The sequence below is a fragment of the Pelobates fuscus genome, chromosome 1 (genome assembly GCF_036172605.1).
Source record: "Pelobates fuscus isolate aPelFus1 chromosome 1, aPelFus1.pri, whole genome shotgun sequence".
Classification (NCBI taxonomy): Eukaryota; Metazoa; Chordata; class Amphibia; order Anura; family Pelobatidae; genus Pelobates; species Pelobates fuscus.
In genome coordinates this window covers 408,218,277-408,235,830 of record NC_086317.1, presented here as the reverse complement: position 1 = coordinate 408,235,830, position 17,554 = coordinate 408,218,277, and the positions used below count along the sequence as shown (strand labels likewise).

Below are 17,554 nucleotides of genomic sequence, written 5' to 3'. Positions count from 1 at the left end.
TGGCTGTGATAGACTGTGTTTTGGTTTCAAACCTTTTAACACTCACAGTAGACTATAGTCTATTTAGTTAAATTAATTTACATTCATATTATTTGCAACACGTAGACATAACAAACCATTTTTTCATAGTGCCCTACACATGGCAATAATAAAAATACATGTTTCCATAAAACTCCCAGAATGCCAGGCAAAATATGCAAATATCGAATTATTATCACTTTCAATTTCCTCACAATTTTTTTTATACAATCCCTTAGAATCACTTTTTTTTAGACATAACATTAAGACCAAAGCATGGATGGGAGCCTTAGGGAATCTACGGATCCCCCTCAGACAGCTCTTTTGTCCTATTTGGCCTTGTCAGCATGAGACTGACTTTGGGTCAGTCAAGGAAATTATTTGAAAGGCCTAATACTAAAAAATAATACAGCAGTGCTGAGAAAAAATAATAAATTTATCCGGTATGACTAAAAAGGAACTATCACGTTAATCACTATTCTATAGATAGAATTCAATAAGCACTAAGCTGCCATGATGGTGACATATTGCATGGTATCACTACATATGCACACTGAATTGAAATCCTATCTTTTAAACAAGCAGATGTTCTTTTCTTTTTTTATCAATAAAATAGTTTGAGATGTTCTGGTAACCAGATGAAGTGTAAAACTAAGAAAGATTCACCCCATGTATTTAGCAATTTATTAGTAAAATGATAGTGTTTTTTGAGTGTTTTTTAGATTAAGCTCTCAATATGGAAATTGAACGACTTTCTTGGGGGGCAGCACGTTATAAACTCTCATAATACTCCAAAATTCTAATACTTACAGCAGAACCAGAAGCACCAGGACGACCTCTCTCACCAGGTAGACCACGGGGACCCTAAAAAAAGTAGTAATACAATATATTAATTATTTCCCTTTTCACTAAATCTATTAAACAAACTTAAGCACTCTTCAACTAACATGCCAAAATTAAAAACTAAGCTTAGGGAATCTGTTTATTAGATAAATATATTTAAATATAACATTTGAAACTTTGTTAAATGTTAAAAGAACTTTTTTTTGTATTAACATCCTATAATCTAATAACAGAGGGGAAAAAAATCTTAAGTGTCCATATCTTCTGTTTTAGTTTTATCTTCAAACTCAGTGTTCTAGCAGAGTATCTTCTTTACCTTCTCATATCCAGAGTGATATGCAATATACAACATACTGCTCAACTCTCGGGCACTCTAAGGGTTATACTTCCTGCAGTCTGATATAATGACATATTACACATGCCTTTGTTAAACATTAAGACTCATGTTCTGCACATAACTTTAATTATGATCTACCTGTCACTGAACTACAAGTATATATAAGATTATTGGAGTTTATGCTTCTCCAACACTCACGTTGGTATTTAAGTAATCATCTCAGAATAACACTACTGGTACTTACCATTGGACCAGGAGCTCCAGCCTCACCATTGGAACCACTCTCTCCCTACAGGAGAAAACAATGCATGTTAAAATACATATGATTGCTGCATTATCCATCTAATAATAAAGTTAACCATATTATAACATAGACTGTATGCAATATGTTTGCCTGCTTCTGATACTTAACAAATAAGTTTAGTGTCTAATGGCAGCAGTAGCATGGAAGCATTAAACATCTTTCTCAAGCACTACGCTCTAAGACTGTAATGGGGCAGGGCAATTAATATAAAAACTGGGAATATTAATATTTTTGTATATTGTTTTATCAGAAGGTTTGAGGATTTAAAGTCTTACCTTGGCACCAACTGCACCGCCTTCTCCTTTCGCACCATCCAGACCTGGGTAACCCTATAGCAAAACACATAAATAGTTATAGGTAAATAGTTTAGATTAAACTGGCAATTCTTTAACATTAGTTATGATAATATTTTATAAGACCAAATTGACATATAAGGAATAGGTTTAAGGTAATCACACTTGTGGCATCCTTTAATGTAACGTATGATGGAATCTAATGGGCTTTGTGTTATATCATATCTCTGGTGATACTTAACAAGAGGGTTAAATAAAGACCCAGAATTTGGAATTCTTGGATTTGAATATGCACGGGTTAAGTTTGCACTAATGTTAAGCTCTTTTTTAAAAGCCAGAATGGCCAAAATGCATCACATGGTGTTCAGATGATGTTTGAGTTCATTTGGAACAGTGTTCTTCATAATACAATATTGCTGCTCTGATAAGGGCAGTTTTATCTTTAAACTAAAGGCAGGAAAGAAGAATGGGTCATGTTGCTTATCTTTAAATCTAATGTGCAAATATGGGTACTATGAAATCTCTCAATAAGAAAGGTCATGGGTTTATCAAATAATGGATGCCAAATTAAATATGGTTTTGATTACATAGTACATGCCACTCATTGAACCGGTTAAATGTTGTCTATTGAAAGAATAAATTATTTTTACAAACCCTGTGTCCTTTCACTCCAGGAAGACCTGGGGTTCCAGGGAATCCTCTAGCACCCTAAAAAAGAAAGGAGAAATATTGTTGAATAAAAAATCGCATGTAAAAAAAAAATGTTAGAATAAGCAATTGCTACATTACTATGCCTTGTTTTTCACATATAATACATTAATGTACTGTGAACACTGTGTCTGGAATATAAGAAGTAACTGTATTATAAAGTGAATTTGTACCTATTATTCTTGTGTGTGCCTAATTTCACCACCTGCTGCTCGGATGTTAAAAGTTATGATACATCCCAAGTGTCCCTGTTTAGAAAGGACATTCGCTATTTTTGTTCCCAAATCCACCTGTCCCACTTTTCTATACTAATGTCACTCTTATCCAGGAGGTCCATATCGTTGGTGTGTCTGAGTGTATAACAGAGTTCCACAGCAAAAAATACTCACAGTAATGTGTCTTTAAACTATAATAAATGTTTTTAGAAATCAGTTTGTGCAAATAATATGCATTGTTCTTGTTCTGAATTTCATTCTAGTAACATAAATAATTATTAGTAAGCCACCTAAAATTTCTCAAAACAGCCTCTCCCTAGTCACAACCACACACAAAAAAATGAAAGTGTCCCACTTTGTCTATTTAAAATTTTGGGAGGTATGAGTTATGCACAGTGCATCACCATTATAATAAGAGAAAGCTATGCTTCTAATGCAAACTTATTGACTGGGTAGTACAGTGCAGTCACTATTTTTCCATATTGCGCCCCCTACTGCCCGAATGTTAAAAGTTATGCATAATGTATCAAAAGTTCCCAATGTTGCACACATCCTACCTAGAAGTTACGGGTGATGATACATCTAACTGATTTAATGACCAGAATATCCAGATAACCTTCAGGAACAAAATATCTTACATAAAATATTCTTTTAAAGGGATGACAAATGGTAAAGTTAGTTTGGCCACTAGGTCATGATAAATAATGAAGATAAACTAAATCCTCAATGTGTCATGATATCTGGAACAAATTGTAATCTACTTATGAGGCACAGTTTGTATATTAGCATAATTATCCTGTTAGAATATTGTAAAGAGATATATTATGTAATTAGAAAATATATGTATTTCTCCATAGAACAACAAAGTAATTTTTGAATTATAAATAACATCTATTGGTCTTAATATGTCAAACTTGTTCAAATTAATTTCATTGGAAAACTTAAAAACAATGGTCAATTTTACCTGTGGTCCTGGAGGTCCACGTTCACCAGATTTGCCAGGTTTGCCAGCTTCACCCTAATATAAAATACAAAAGGTTAGCTAGTTTTACAAATAAAGAGATATACTGTAAGGTTCTACCAAGAGGAGGAGCCATGGGAGCCATTGGTAATATAGAATATATATAAAATATATAAGGATATGTAAAATAGACTCCAAATCCAAATCGGTTGATATAACTTAGACCTTTTTAATATTGTTGCAATGTATCATTATACAGCATTCTGCAATAAATGGAGCTGCTCGTTGCCACTCTATTTAACAGCCATGTTTATTATTCTATGATGCTATCTTTATACTGGCCTTATTATAATTTTTTTATGAATTCACAAAAACCTAATTTACTTTGAAAATTTCAAATACAACTTACATCATCACCAGGTTTTCCAGAAGGACCGGAAGGACCACGAGGACCCATAGGACCCTGCAAAGAAAACAACAAACAGCATGAGGTACAGTCAATGAAAGTAACCAAACTTGTTGATGATGTACTAAAGGCCTTAATTATCCAGAGAGCTCCCTCTGGTGTTCAGAGAGTAAAGATATTTTGAGTTATTTTGAATTACAGCATAATGACATACCTCTATGTGTTTGAATGAGCAGCTTGTTGTGTGTCTGAATTATAGGCTATTTACACTAGTAAATTCTAAAAGTGATCTTTTATAACTTAAATTGTTATGTTTTCTTTATCTTACAATATGTAACAAATAATACACAATGATTTAAACAATACTTTTAACATATAATCCTGCATTTGCTATACTTATGATAAGCACTCGCTGCCTGTATAGAAATGATAGAAAAATTTATGAATCCAGTTCTGGCCATGAAAAGGAGTCTAGTGACTCAACACAAGCCTGCACCCTATTTTACATTGTGTATAAAGAGTATTAAGTATAGAATAATACTATAAGAACACACTTATATAATTTATAAGAATATACATGCTTGGTGCAGATCCCAACTCCCACATATGTTTTGTGGGTAAATGTACAATCAATAAGAATCTTTCCAATGATAAATAAAGACGTGTGCGTAATGTATGTATGTTATGTGTACATCACAGAGGATGTAAATAAAGAACACCCACACAGTTTAAATGTGCCGTGACAAGTTTGTGCTATGGAAATGAGTGCACGTTGCACATTATATATACATACACAACCAAAATTTAATTGAGGAAAATATTCATAAAGAAAATTTTCTGTGTCTACATTACCACTTCAATATGGAGCCCCTTCTATTACCTAAATCAGTTTAGAGAAATCCTGGACCAAAGAATCTTTAAGATTGTATTTACAAATTAACTCAAGAGCTTGAAGAATGTAAGGGACTCTGGTAGGTGTTCTCCTTAAAGTAGGACACTGTGTACTTGTGTCCACTTTATAGATGGCCAGAAGATGAAAAATGCTGTGAGTCTTCATCTTCAACATTTCATGGCCACCTAAACCAATTGTGATTAGTTCTGATATTGAAAATTTCCCTAACTTTTTTTGTTGTTAACTAATTTAATGAGTTTGCAGTTGAACTAAGGCAATAAGCCTATCTGTACTACTGCAAAGACCTGTGTATCTGTGACATATAAAAGAAAAAAGAAAATTAAATATGGGAATACTTACAGCTGCACCAGGTTCACCAGGTTCTCCGGGATTTCCTTGGAAACCTTGAGGTCCCTATAATTAGACAAAATGAAGAATGTTTAGGTAAAATTTAAACTAATGAGCTATATAAAAAAAACTAACTTATTAAAGAATGTGCATACTTACAGGAGATCCAGAAGGTCCGGGAGGTCCTCTTGGTCCCATGGGGCCCTAAAAGGAATGAATTAAGAGTTAGTAAATATATCAAAAATGTTAATAATCAAAGTCTAAAGAATAGTGAAAGTGAAATCCCTGCTGTTCTGTATAGATCCATTAGTAAGAGAGAGACAGTATGCTTTTTTTTTTTTTAAATATAATAACTAACACATCTCTATTTATTTACAGCAGTTACGTGGAGGCTAAGATTGGATGGCAGCCATGTTTACCAGTTCTAAGTTTCATTTAGCACATGCCAAGAAAGACATTCAATACATTCAATTCCTGCTAAAATTCTTTGAGAACTCTGTAAAGCAGTAGCTGTTATCTGAATGTTTAAACACCCAGTCCAAGAATAACTGACTTCTACACAAATCATGCATTATATTTACTTGCTTAGTTTTATATGTAAATATTTTTAGGCTCCTGTTCTTGGATAGTCTTGCAAAGAGAGGGGACAAGAAATGATATGTGTAATCTGAGTAAGGCAAGTTGCATAATTACTATAGTTTGGAGATGGCTTTTAGCATTTAGACAAAGATCTACATGGGTGTTAATTGCAACACATTAGCCCTCCAGTCCTCTAGGTGGCTCCACTGTATTTTATTTGTATTTTTTTTTTTTTTAAAGACTGATAATATGAAAAACGTACCATTGGTCCTTGCATAACACCCATTTGTGCACCGCCAGCTTTTTCATCAAAACCTCCTGTCATCTGAGCAGCAAAGTTCTGTAGGAAGAAGCACGTTATATTAAATTATAAATATACAGAGAACATAATATATTGCTTTTATATAATAATAATAATTATTATTATTATTATTATTGGTATTTATATAACGGCAACTTATTCGGCAGCTCTTAACAATATTAGAAAAGGAGTGCAATTTAACAATAAATGAGACATTTACAAAATGATATAGAAACAATAGGTAAATGAGGAACTTGCTCAAACGAGATTACAGTCTAGAGATGTTTCATAAAACTGTAATCTATTTTCACCTAACATCACTTCTATTTTTTTTTTATTTCATTGTGTTTACATATTTTCTTGTTGTCACTTGATGACATCAAATAGAATCTGACATGAATTGCCTCAGAGAGCAGTAAAGCACAATGCTTTTTCTTATTTTTTTTTTTATCACTTAAAGGATTGAACATTTTCAATTATAATTAACATCAAACAAGACATTCATGTGACGATGTCATGAACATGGGTTTCTATTGCCATGTTAATATGCAGCAAAACACATCTTAATGTAAAATGTCTTCTTTGTTTCTAATTTATTGCTGTTTTTAACCAGCTCATGTTTTTGGTCAGAAATAAAGCTTAATCTCATTTCATGGTTTTCCTTCTGCCTAGATTTAGCGTATAGCTAAGTGAGTAATAGGGGCTCACGTTCAAACTGTAACGTAAACAGCACTAAGAATGTCACAGGTTTCTGAGATCTGCACAAGTGCTCACAATCCAAAAGCTATTTAAATACAATTTAGCCTCTTCTTCTAGTTAAATAGGGATAGTGATGTTTTTGTACTTGGCAATTCCTTGCTTTATTCACCTCCATAAATTGAATTTCAGCATTTTCTGGGGTGAAATATACGAAGGTAAGGGAAGGAAAGGTTGGTAACAGTGTGGCATATTTGGTTGAGAACCCTGATGTAAATCACAGAAGATTGTCATAAATGTGATTATTTTGTATTTGACCCAAATGTTCTGGATTTTACTCTGGGGGCAGTTAGGCATTAACTATGAAGGGACATGTAATTCAGCTTTCTAGAGCTCTTGGCGCGGTGTGCCTTTATATTTAGTCATATACACTCTTTGACTTCTAATTGAAGTCTGTTCCCAACCATTTCCTAGGGGTTTGGACCGGGGCAGACTACAACTAATGTAGGAAAGGTTCAGTATGCTAGATAAATCAACTACTTTTAGTGGCCATTTGATATGCAATGTTCAAATAATTACATTCCTATACTATGCATCATGACACTGAATAGCCATTGTTATGCTGTATGTTCTCATATTGAGCACCCCTTATAATATGTGAAGTGAGAAAATTTCTCATTTGGTGTATACTTTGTGTTATTGCGTATCCTGTCATTTTATATATATATAATATATTAATATCATTTAGCCTGCAGTAATGGGACTGATCATTCTGTTAATGCTGTGTACAGTGTATTAGTGCTCTTGTTATCAAATTGTGTATAGCGGACTAGTACTAAGCATTCTTTTTTATTGCTGAGAGTATCGGTACTGAGTACCATTTATCATGCTGTGTACAGTAGACTAGTACTGAACAGATTTATCCTTGCTTCGTGTAGTGAGATTGGGTATTCTTTATCTTACTATTTATAATGACACTAGCAATCCTTTGAGTATCCTTTATCCTGTTACCTATGGTAGTATTGAGCACCTTCGTCATGCTATCTATACTTATATTGAGCATCATTAATAACATATAGAAGTAATACTTAGTATGAACTGCTTATTACTGAGTATAAATGATCATGCTGTGCATCCACTGTCTTATTTTGTATTATAAAAACCTATCCAGAACACAAGACTACTAATTATCATGTGGTATATAGTGTGCTATAAATTATGTATTATGCTGTGCATAGCTGTACTCCACATCCTTTATCCCGTGTGTATGGTAGTGCTAAGTATCAATAATCACAATTTGTCAACGTTGTACTGAGTATATTAATCATGCTGTGTACAGTAGTACTGAGTCTCAGACATCAGGCTCTATACTGAACATCCTTTAACACTCTCTGAGAGGAGGTATTAAATAGCATGTATGTTGCAGGTGTGGTGGTGCTGAGAATTCTTTTGTCATGGTTGTTATGGTGTGCTGGGGAAGCATTGCAGTCAGGGGTCCTTTTGGTTAGAATGTGCCTGCAAATTGCTTTCTTTAAAGGATCCGGGGAGCTCTTAACCCACAACGAAGTACTGCCTACAAAGCGCTTCTGTAAATATGTCTCAGAATGTTGGTGCCAACTTCAAATAACATAATCACGGAAGTACAGTGTATGCTTCAATCTCCTGCAGTGCCCACTGAATGATTATTCCTGGCACACTTATTTCATGCTGATTTGGCATTACTAAGTATTCTGTATGATGCTATGTATATTCTGAGTATACTAAATAATGCTGTGGGTAGTGGTACTGAGAATCCTTAATGGCAATGTGTGTTAGTGAACTTAGCATCCTTAGTAATGTTGCCATTGGTATTCAATAAACTGCGAACTGTAAGGAACTGACCAGGGAATTTAAAATTTTAGGCCTATTTAGCCAAGCTAAAAAATAAATTTATATGGAAAATATTTCCAATTTAGCCTAAAATATGAAAACCATGGCCAATGTATGGCTGCTCCCAGTTAAATGAATAAGCTTGGCTCTGTAGTGGTACTTATATACTGTGTGAAATTCTCTATGATGCTGTATGTAGTGCTACATAATACTGAGCAAATGTTACTTACTAATCTAATATAATGTCCTGCATAATGGTGATTGCAGTGGTGCAGAGCAGCATACACAATACTGATTATTGAGAGGAATTTAGCATTCTAGATAATGTTATATTTAGCATCCGATAGACATTCCAGGTTAAAGGATTGTAGAGAATTAACAAACAATTCAAATTAGAAAGGCTGTGCAATTAACTGAGCTGGAAATTTTTGTCCTAAGTTTGTTTTTTTAGCCCAAATATTGCAATTCCCTTTTCAGATCTGCACAATTTCTGATTCAGTTAATAACCCAAAAATGCACGGTTGTTGAATCAGCAGGCAATTATCAATTGTAAGCCAAAATAGCTGAACTTGGAACTAGGAAAAATACTGCTTTGTTCGCAGCTCAATAATTAATTCCCCAAATTTTGCAATTACCTGGTGAATTTCTCACAGTTCTCAACTTGATGAATAACATAGGAATTGCAAAATTCTGGACAGAGTAGCCAAATTGCAAACATTCTCCAATTCAGCTGAATTCCCCATTTGGCTACATTCTAGATACTGCTGCGTTTAATGCCATTCTATATAATGCAGTGTGCAACATTACTATGTATACTGCTCAATTTTGTACCTAAGGAATTTAGCGTTTTATATGACGCTGCATCCTACTTGCTGTTGAGTGTAATGGTAGGTACTGTGAAATTTAACAATAATGTTAATAACAATGTAGATAGTGCACTCTATAATACTATATGTGTAATATACCTGGGATACTATATGATACTAACTAGTGGATAGCTGAATTTAGTCTCTAATCAAATGCTGCTAAGCATATCTCTTTGATGTTGTGTAATCGTTATTTACTGTATCTTATATAGTATGTCTGTTATGCATTCTCAGTCATTTTGTGTAGCAAATAAGATACATATCTAAAAAACATGAGTATATGCAAAGAGGTCAAAAAGTGTGAAGTTCCAGAGGTACAGTAGTGTTGTTCCGTATTGCCTAATTATTAGGTATTAAGAGATTTGTAATGGTATTTATTAATTCATGACGTTACAAGTAGTAACAAAGGTCATTTATGTCTTAGTTGCTGCCAAGGTGTTTATAGCTGGTGCCTAGGTTTCACAAAAATCCCATGGTATTAAAAAGGTTTTTGTTTGTTTTTCAAATACTAAAATCAGGGTTTAAAATTTTGACTCGCCACTAGCCTTTGACAAGTGGATATTTAGCCATTGGCAAGTAGAAATTGATACACTTGGTGTGCATGCTATGACTTGCAGTGTAGCGAGTAACTTTTGAGACCTGGCTAGAAAAATAGGACCTTACATTTTAAGTCCTGCTAAAACATACGAGGAGATGTCCCATAGGGTAACAGGGATGTCGGATAAACATGGCAAAGTGTGACTCCTTGGCCTGCATCTCTGCAAGGGGATTGGTCAACATGATATCAAGTTGGATTCCTTTAAGTACCAAATCATTTCGTTGTACAAAACTTTCTATACTATTATTTGGGGTAACAGGGAATTAAGTGTGTAAAAAGAGTGTAGTTTCTATACAGTTTAGGCTTAGTTTGTATATTATAACTATGAGAGTAATAAATCTATTCATGACAATACTTATAGTGTGAAAAACAATGTGCATCATAACTCACACATTACTCTATTTTTTTATATATCTGCTTGGAAATCTTGTTATTGCATAAATAACCTGTCTGTTCCACGTAACCTGTATGTGAAAATTGTGATTTTGTGAGAATTACGTTTTCCATGTAAATTAAAAATACAACCAGACATTGTGATTAAATTATTTCTCAATTTTAGATAAAAGTGTAGAATGACCCTTTTAAGTCAGGGAGCTTGAATGTGATATCAAATGTCTAACTATATAGTCAGGTCCTGTGCTGGTAAATGGTTGCCATGGTAACATCAAATTACATAGATTACCATCACCTAAAGCTGCACATGCACATTTAGTTCAGAGAGTGATGTATGGAGAGAAGGATGGTTTGAATTTAAAGTTTTGCAAAAGATGCACAATAATGATTTAGAAATTATTTAGAAACATAAGTAGATGGATTACTCATTTTTTTTTTTATTACATTTTTTTTATATACGTTCGTGCATATGGTACTTTTTTCGGGGGTTCTGAAATGGGACAATCATTTGCTTGTATAAAGGCCAAAGAAGTAAAAAAAAAAAAAAAATGTGGCTGCACTGAGGAGATATTTTGTGTCAGAGGAATGCAAACAAACTGTGTGATTACAAAGGATGACTGTTGTGAGTTACTTTGTAACAGTGAAGGCTTTCAGCTCAGGAGCTGACTTCTAAGAGCTAAAGCAAACTGCTACGGTCAGTATGAAGCTGTAATATGAACAGTGGCAAAGGCTGGGTGTCAGAATTATTTCTACTTACTCCGCCGAGGCCATGGGGTCCAGGAGGTCCAGGTGGTCCTGGGTTTCCAGGAGTTCCAGGTTCGCCATCTCTTCCACGTGGTCCGGGAGCACCCTAAATGGGAAACAAGATGAACTCAATTACATTGTTTTCATGTCTTATAAGTCACCGTGTCCGTAGAAAAGGACATACTTTATTAGTTTACTTCTTAATAATTGATTTCTTTGTTTTTAACTTACTTTTTCTCCTTTGTCTCCACGATCGCCTCTTGGTCCTTGTTCACCTGAAGGTCCCTTAAAACCAGCAAAATTGCAATTTAATTAGCTTAAATAATAAACAATAATATCGATGAATATATAACCATTACACATATATATCCTTTACCTGTGGTCCAGGAGGTCCTTTTGGTCCTAAAACCTGTGAAAAGAAAACAAATAGTACATTTTGAGTAATCTTTATCAAAGCACTGTTTTATTTTTATTACTAAACTAACTAAAAGATCATCTTATAGGATAGAACACTTACATCTTTAATATCGCCAGGTTCACCTTTCTGCCCCTAGTAAATCAAACACAGAGGGAACAATCAATAAGGAGTCTTCTAAAAATGACTTTTACAGTACAATAAAGAGGTGCTTGTATTGAAATTGTTACATTTCCTTCTAAATGATACAACTGATGGTCTGCAAGATGTGACTTTACATCATCAGTTTCCATGAGACTGTTAATGTTGCTCTAATTCTTGGCTCTACATCTGTGTGCAGTTTAGGAGCCAAAATAATACGTAGCTTAAGGCGTAACCTTAACTGTAAAGATAGTAACACAGTTTTACTATGGTAACAGCTTTAATTAGAGCATAATGGTAAACATAAAATTTAGTGTAATTAAATGTCTGAGAATTACATTCAAAAAGTATAAATATAATATCTGTTCCATCACAAATTATAGTTAATAAAATGATTTACCTTGGGGCCTCCTTGCCCTATTTATAAAAGAAAAATAAGGACAGTTAGATATCGGTATAAATATGTCAACAAAGTGTGACATGGACATGATTTGATGTACAGACATAGACACACTAAACAAAACAGAACAGACGAGTTGGACAACACACAAATGGCTATCTTCAGTTCAATTTAACCTCCTTTCAAGAAATGACTGTAGGAATAATTGAATTGGAGCTTTGTCCAGCAAACAGTGATTTATGTTTTGGGAAGCTGAAAAGAGCTCTGAAATATCTATGTAGTGAAATTGGAAAAATAACTGTTTTGTATTTTAATTTTAAGTTTACTGTTTATGTTTTGTAACTCAGCTGTCAACTCACCAAAATGATAAACGATTAAACCACATTGAGTTTCTTTAACTGCTTACACACATTAATATGCTGTCTTATTGCATAGGCATATAGGGCATATCTGTTTTCTTCCATTTCCAGAAGTGAAAATGCTAACAAGTGCAAATCAGCAAATTAATCATTTAGAAATAAAATGAAAGAATAACTCCTGTATTGCAATCTGAAGACTGAGTTTACTGCTTCATATGTCAGCAGTCAGACTGAAGGTATTGGTAACACTTTGTTAGTTACAGGACAGCCAAGGACGATGAAGACAACAGATGTTAAAGCCACATTTAGAACTGTTAAACAAACATTAAGGAAAAAAAATAATGCAACAGCCTTTTATTACCAACACTGGCTTGTAATCAAACATAAATGTTGCTTGCAATTACAATGCAACCTGTGCTGGTAAATTATTAAAAAGGGTGCCTCAGTTTATGCTTTAAACTTTAGTCATTTATATTGGAATAGAAAAATTTGTGTCCAATCACTAGCCAAGGGGCCACTCTCGTCACCATCAATCACAGGCAGTGGGGCACATGGGACCACCTATCTCTGACACAATTTTTTTTTTGTTGTAGGTTAAAAGAAATCAATGATCTACTTAATGTTCTTTTTATATTTAACCAAGTCAATTTTAGAATGTTCAGAATTTGCCTGCCAAACCAGAAACCACTAAAGATTAGTTGTGAGACTTCAACCACAACGCTAAAAATATATATATATAGATCCTTGATCTACTCCTTTGACTCTATACTTAAGCAGGAGCTGTCAAGGCTTTGATCTCACATATATTTATCTCAAAATGGATGTAATGTGGTCCAAAGCACTATATGGAGAAAATTATACAAGAGGCAACCTTTTTAATTGCAGCAGAGACCTATGGATGATCTATCTGTTAGAGGAAGGTAGATTCTCCATAGGCATGCTCAAGTAATTTATTTATGGATCAGAAATAAATAAATTACGATCACTGGAAGCGGAAGACTGCTCGGTTGGGCAGATGGGGCAGCATTCTCCGAAGGGGATCTCAGCATTGGGGCAGTCTTTATTTTCCTCGCAGATTATTTCATCGCAGAGAATATTCCCTGTGTCACAAACACAGATCTGGCAGGGTTCTGGCTTCCAAACATCTTTATCACTATATCTCTGCCCATCCTGTACGCAGCTCCCTACGTCCACTGTACCAAGTGGTAAAGGAGTTAAAAAAGGAAGTTGGAAGCAGCAAAAGAGATGAAGCCGGGGAAATAAGAAAAAAAAACACATTTATGAAATATTATTATAAAAATCTGCTATTTTCAACATATTTCAAAAACATATTTAAAAATGTCATCTCTATCTATCACACAGTTTTAATGGTGTTGGGATTGAAGCCATGCTTAATATTCAAAACATAAGATGAGAAACTGAAATTAGCATACAAAAAATATGTATTCTATATAATATTAAGATTATGCATATTATTTACCATGTAATAAAATGCATTATTATACATCTCCAGATGAGGGCAGTGTTGAACCAAAGAGATGAAGGGGATATAAGTTTAGACATTGTAGTATTGTAGGGACTACATTGGTGAAGGTAAGAGGGAGGGTGTTTTAACTTAATATATGTTGGCTGGAACTTTAGGAAGTTGTAATATAATATCATAACATGAACTAAGGCGGGATAATAACGTTGGGTTTCTCTGAGGTCATCTAGTAGCTATAGCAAATCTTTTGGAATAAGCTTCTTCTTGATGAAGCTAATTGTTTAGTGTGATTAGTTTTGAAAGCTGTGGAAAAGTAATTAAAAGTAATTACTGTTAATACAATTATTTGAAGGAAAAAAAAATAATATAAAATATAAAATGAAGAATGGATGAATAATGTAATAAAATGAAACATTCAAAATTGTGTCACAAAAAAATTATAATAATAAATAAAAGCAAAATAAATTATTTTATATAAAGTATATTGGCATAAAATAGCATCCATTATAAGCAGAGGTCCTCGTTAGACTGCACAGCTCCCTTTGGGTCCCAAGCTTGTAGTTGGGTAGCCCAGAGGACCCTTAATGAATGGCCCTTTTTGTGGAATAAACAGAGGTCTCAATTCACATTTCACTGTCAGGGGCCAGTTTAAATAAATATGGGCAGCATTTCAACTCCATCTGGAAACCATTGCTGCCAATCCTCCCAGTGCAAATAAACCATCACAATTCTCAATTGGGGCCTTTAAACAAGGCCACAAATGTTGATTTTAACCAAATTTACAAATATAGCAGTGTAAATACCTAATCCAGCTCAAAGCAATATTATGGAGAACATAGAGCAGTTGTTTAAAAGAATTTCCTATCTAACAACCAATATAATATTCAGTGAGATTAAAATTAACCCATTTTTAACCCAATCTTTGCAAGCGCCCATCATGAAAAAGGTTCATCTCCTGTGGTTTACTAACACCAGACAGGATGATACTTATCGGACAAATGGGGCCCATTTAAAACACGCAAGGCCTCTACCATTTGCACATTTGAAGCAAATCTGATTTCTGACTCAATTAAAGACAATTTAGACAATCTTTACTAAGTCTCTAAAAAGTGTGAAGTAGAAAGGTTTGCATACGTCGAGTCAAGAACGTTTAGTCTATAAATGCTTTCAGAATGATCAGTCTTTGAATATTTTACACATTCCATTTCTGCAGATGAGAATTTCAGAATTAGAGCTGTTTTTTTGGAATGGAATATCTCTTCCAACACATATAATGGCAGAGATTCAAAGAAACGGACCTTTTCCTTGCTACTTTTTCAATGGATTTACAATCTGTAGTATGTGAACACTTAAAAAGGTTCAGAGAGGAATTTATACAATTGGGGACTTGTCCAAGCAAGTTAAAAAATTTCTGCTAAGAAAGAAAGCTTCCAGCATTATCTAGAGGAACTGCCCAGCCTACATAAGAGCCAGGTGTTTTCTCATATATTCCACTATATTTTGCCAGTGTTTTTAACAGATAATTGAAAAAAAAAACCTTTTTACTATTGCGGTAAAATCAGGTTAATTAAAATATTAATCAGATTAAAGATGTTCTGGACGCATACACACATTCACACCTATGAAAATATAAATATATCAACACAAACTAGCCTACTTAGTACGCTTCTATATTCCTTTTATTTTCTTTATATTTCTAAAAATGTATATTGGATGGCCATTTGTAATTAATGCTGAACTAAAAATGATATTTTCTGGAAGGGTCATCAATTTTAAGATTTTGTTTTAGTTTATAATGAGGTTCCCTTAACCCCTTAAGGACACATGACATGTGTGACATGTCATGATTCCCTTTTATTCCAGAAGTTTGGTCCTAGGCATTTGACCTTGAAGTCTCTGTTAGAAATGTTTTTCTTGCAAAATCAAATTCCCCCCTCAAAAGGTTATTTTTTTTTTTTTTAAATAAATACTTATTTTTGCCATCAATAGACGTAAATGGCTGTACTTTCTCTAAGTGTACACAGTAGCCTATTTCATGTCTTGAAATTTTTAGCCCTTGCTGGAAGGGTAGGAATTTCAACGTCTAAAACAGCCCGCTGTCATTAAAATTCTATTTTATTGTTATTTCAGCTGCCTCACAAAGGATAGGATTAGCTTGACAAAAACAAACAAAGCAAAAAAAAAAAAACTAGACTTTCAATTTAAGGTGCTTGTGTGACCTTGATCTGCAATAAATTAATCACAATATGCATCATCAGTATGTAACTATCCTGTGTATGTAATACAGTCATGCTTCATTAAAACGTTAGAATGTTTGTCTAATAGAATGCAGCTCTCAACCTACACTAAACAGTTCATTTTATTCTGGGACAGTAGCACATTTTTCTGAAGACAATAGCATATTTAAATACCACACTGACTGCCTGCACTGTGGCTGCCAAGTTTACAAAGATGCAAGTGCTTTGACTAGATTGCTTTTCTGCAGCATTTACAGATGTGACTCTGCTGTCAGTATCCACATTAACACATTTTTACATCACTGGCAGGTCATTTCATTCCTACAAATGCATTAACACACTTTACAAATCTGGGTGGATTAACCCCTTTCACTGCTGGAAAGCAGCAAGTACATTTAAAAAAAAAAAGTTTGCAGGTGTTCTAATAACCACTGAAAATGAGAGATAAGCATTACATTCATATATGTATATATATTAAAAAAAAAATAAAAAAATAAAAAACACTGTATATACAGAGATAGTGAGAGAGTTAGAAGAAAAATGCAACTTACGGATATCTTCATCTTGGCATCGTACAACCGCTAATAATATGACTTGGGTGGCTGCAATGAGCACTAGAGTCCTTGAATCCACAAAGCTGAACATGTCTAAATGTTAGACATGCAGAAAACTTGTGGGAAGAAGTAAAGAGGAGGGAGGGAGGAAGTTGGCTGTGCCCAAAAGTTATCTTCTCTTCATGCAGCCGACTTCAGGGGTAAAAAAGGAGAATCCAGTACCAGGCCCCAGCAGAAACTTAGTACTATCTGCTCTGGGCCAAGGTACTGAAGTTATACTCCTGAGTGCCTTCAAGTCAACGTATATGCCCACATCTCAGTCCTCCCCTGCCCCCAGCAGAGCTGAAATCTGAGCCCCCATCCACTCCTCTCTACCCTCTATCCATTGCAGCAGACCCCTCCTTCCCTATTAGGGTCTCCCCTGCCTTCCTTGCCACTCTCTGTCCCCTCTCTCCCTCCCCTCCCACTGTCCCAATCACTCCTACCCACTCTCATCCCTCCCCCAACCCATCACCTAAACTCTTTCATTCCCCCTGTCAAGGAAAAAAAAAAGTACCACCATTTAGTATGAAGCAAGGAAAAAAAAAAAGCAAT

At 34.4% G+C, this 17,554-nt stretch overlaps 1 protein-coding gene across 2 annotated transcripts in view; it reads right to left on the bottom strand.

Moving 5' to 3' along the window:
• Positions 1–17,247, bottom strand: part of COL2A1 (collagen type II alpha 1 chain) — a 54,546-nt gene extending 37,299 nt beyond the window's left edge. The window contains exons 1-16 of one of the 2 annotated variants that reach the window (XM_063428204.1): positions 16,958–17,247; positions 13,667–13,879; positions 12,328–12,344; positions 11,889–11,921; positions 11,748–11,780; positions 11,603–11,656; positions 11,385–11,477; positions 6,167–6,244; positions 5,485–5,529; positions 5,338–5,391; positions 4,089–4,142; positions 3,683–3,736; positions 2,450–2,503; positions 1,778–1,831; positions 1,443–1,487; positions 829–882 (exon numbers count right to left, since the gene is read on the bottom strand). In XM_063428204.1, coding sequence (XP_063284274.1) covers positions 829–882; positions 1,443–1,487; positions 1,778–1,831; positions 2,450–2,503; positions 3,683–3,736; positions 4,089–4,142; positions 5,338–5,391; positions 5,485–5,529; positions 6,167–6,244; positions 11,385–11,477; positions 11,603–11,656; positions 11,748–11,780; positions 11,889–11,921; positions 12,328–12,344; positions 13,667–13,879; positions 16,958–17,051 — 1,029 coding nt within the window. In that variant the 5' untranslated portion in view covers positions 17,052–17,247. The remainder of the gene's footprint in view (positions 1–828; positions 883–1,442; positions 1,488–1,777; positions 1,832–2,449; positions 2,504–3,682; positions 3,737–4,088; positions 4,143–5,337; positions 5,392–5,484; positions 5,530–6,166; positions 6,245–11,384; positions 11,478–11,602; positions 11,657–11,747; positions 11,781–11,888; positions 11,922–12,327; positions 12,345–13,666; positions 13,880–16,957) is intronic. The other variant, XM_063428211.1, reaches the window with a different exon arrangement.
• Positions 17,248–17,554: the final 307 nt, after the last annotated feature.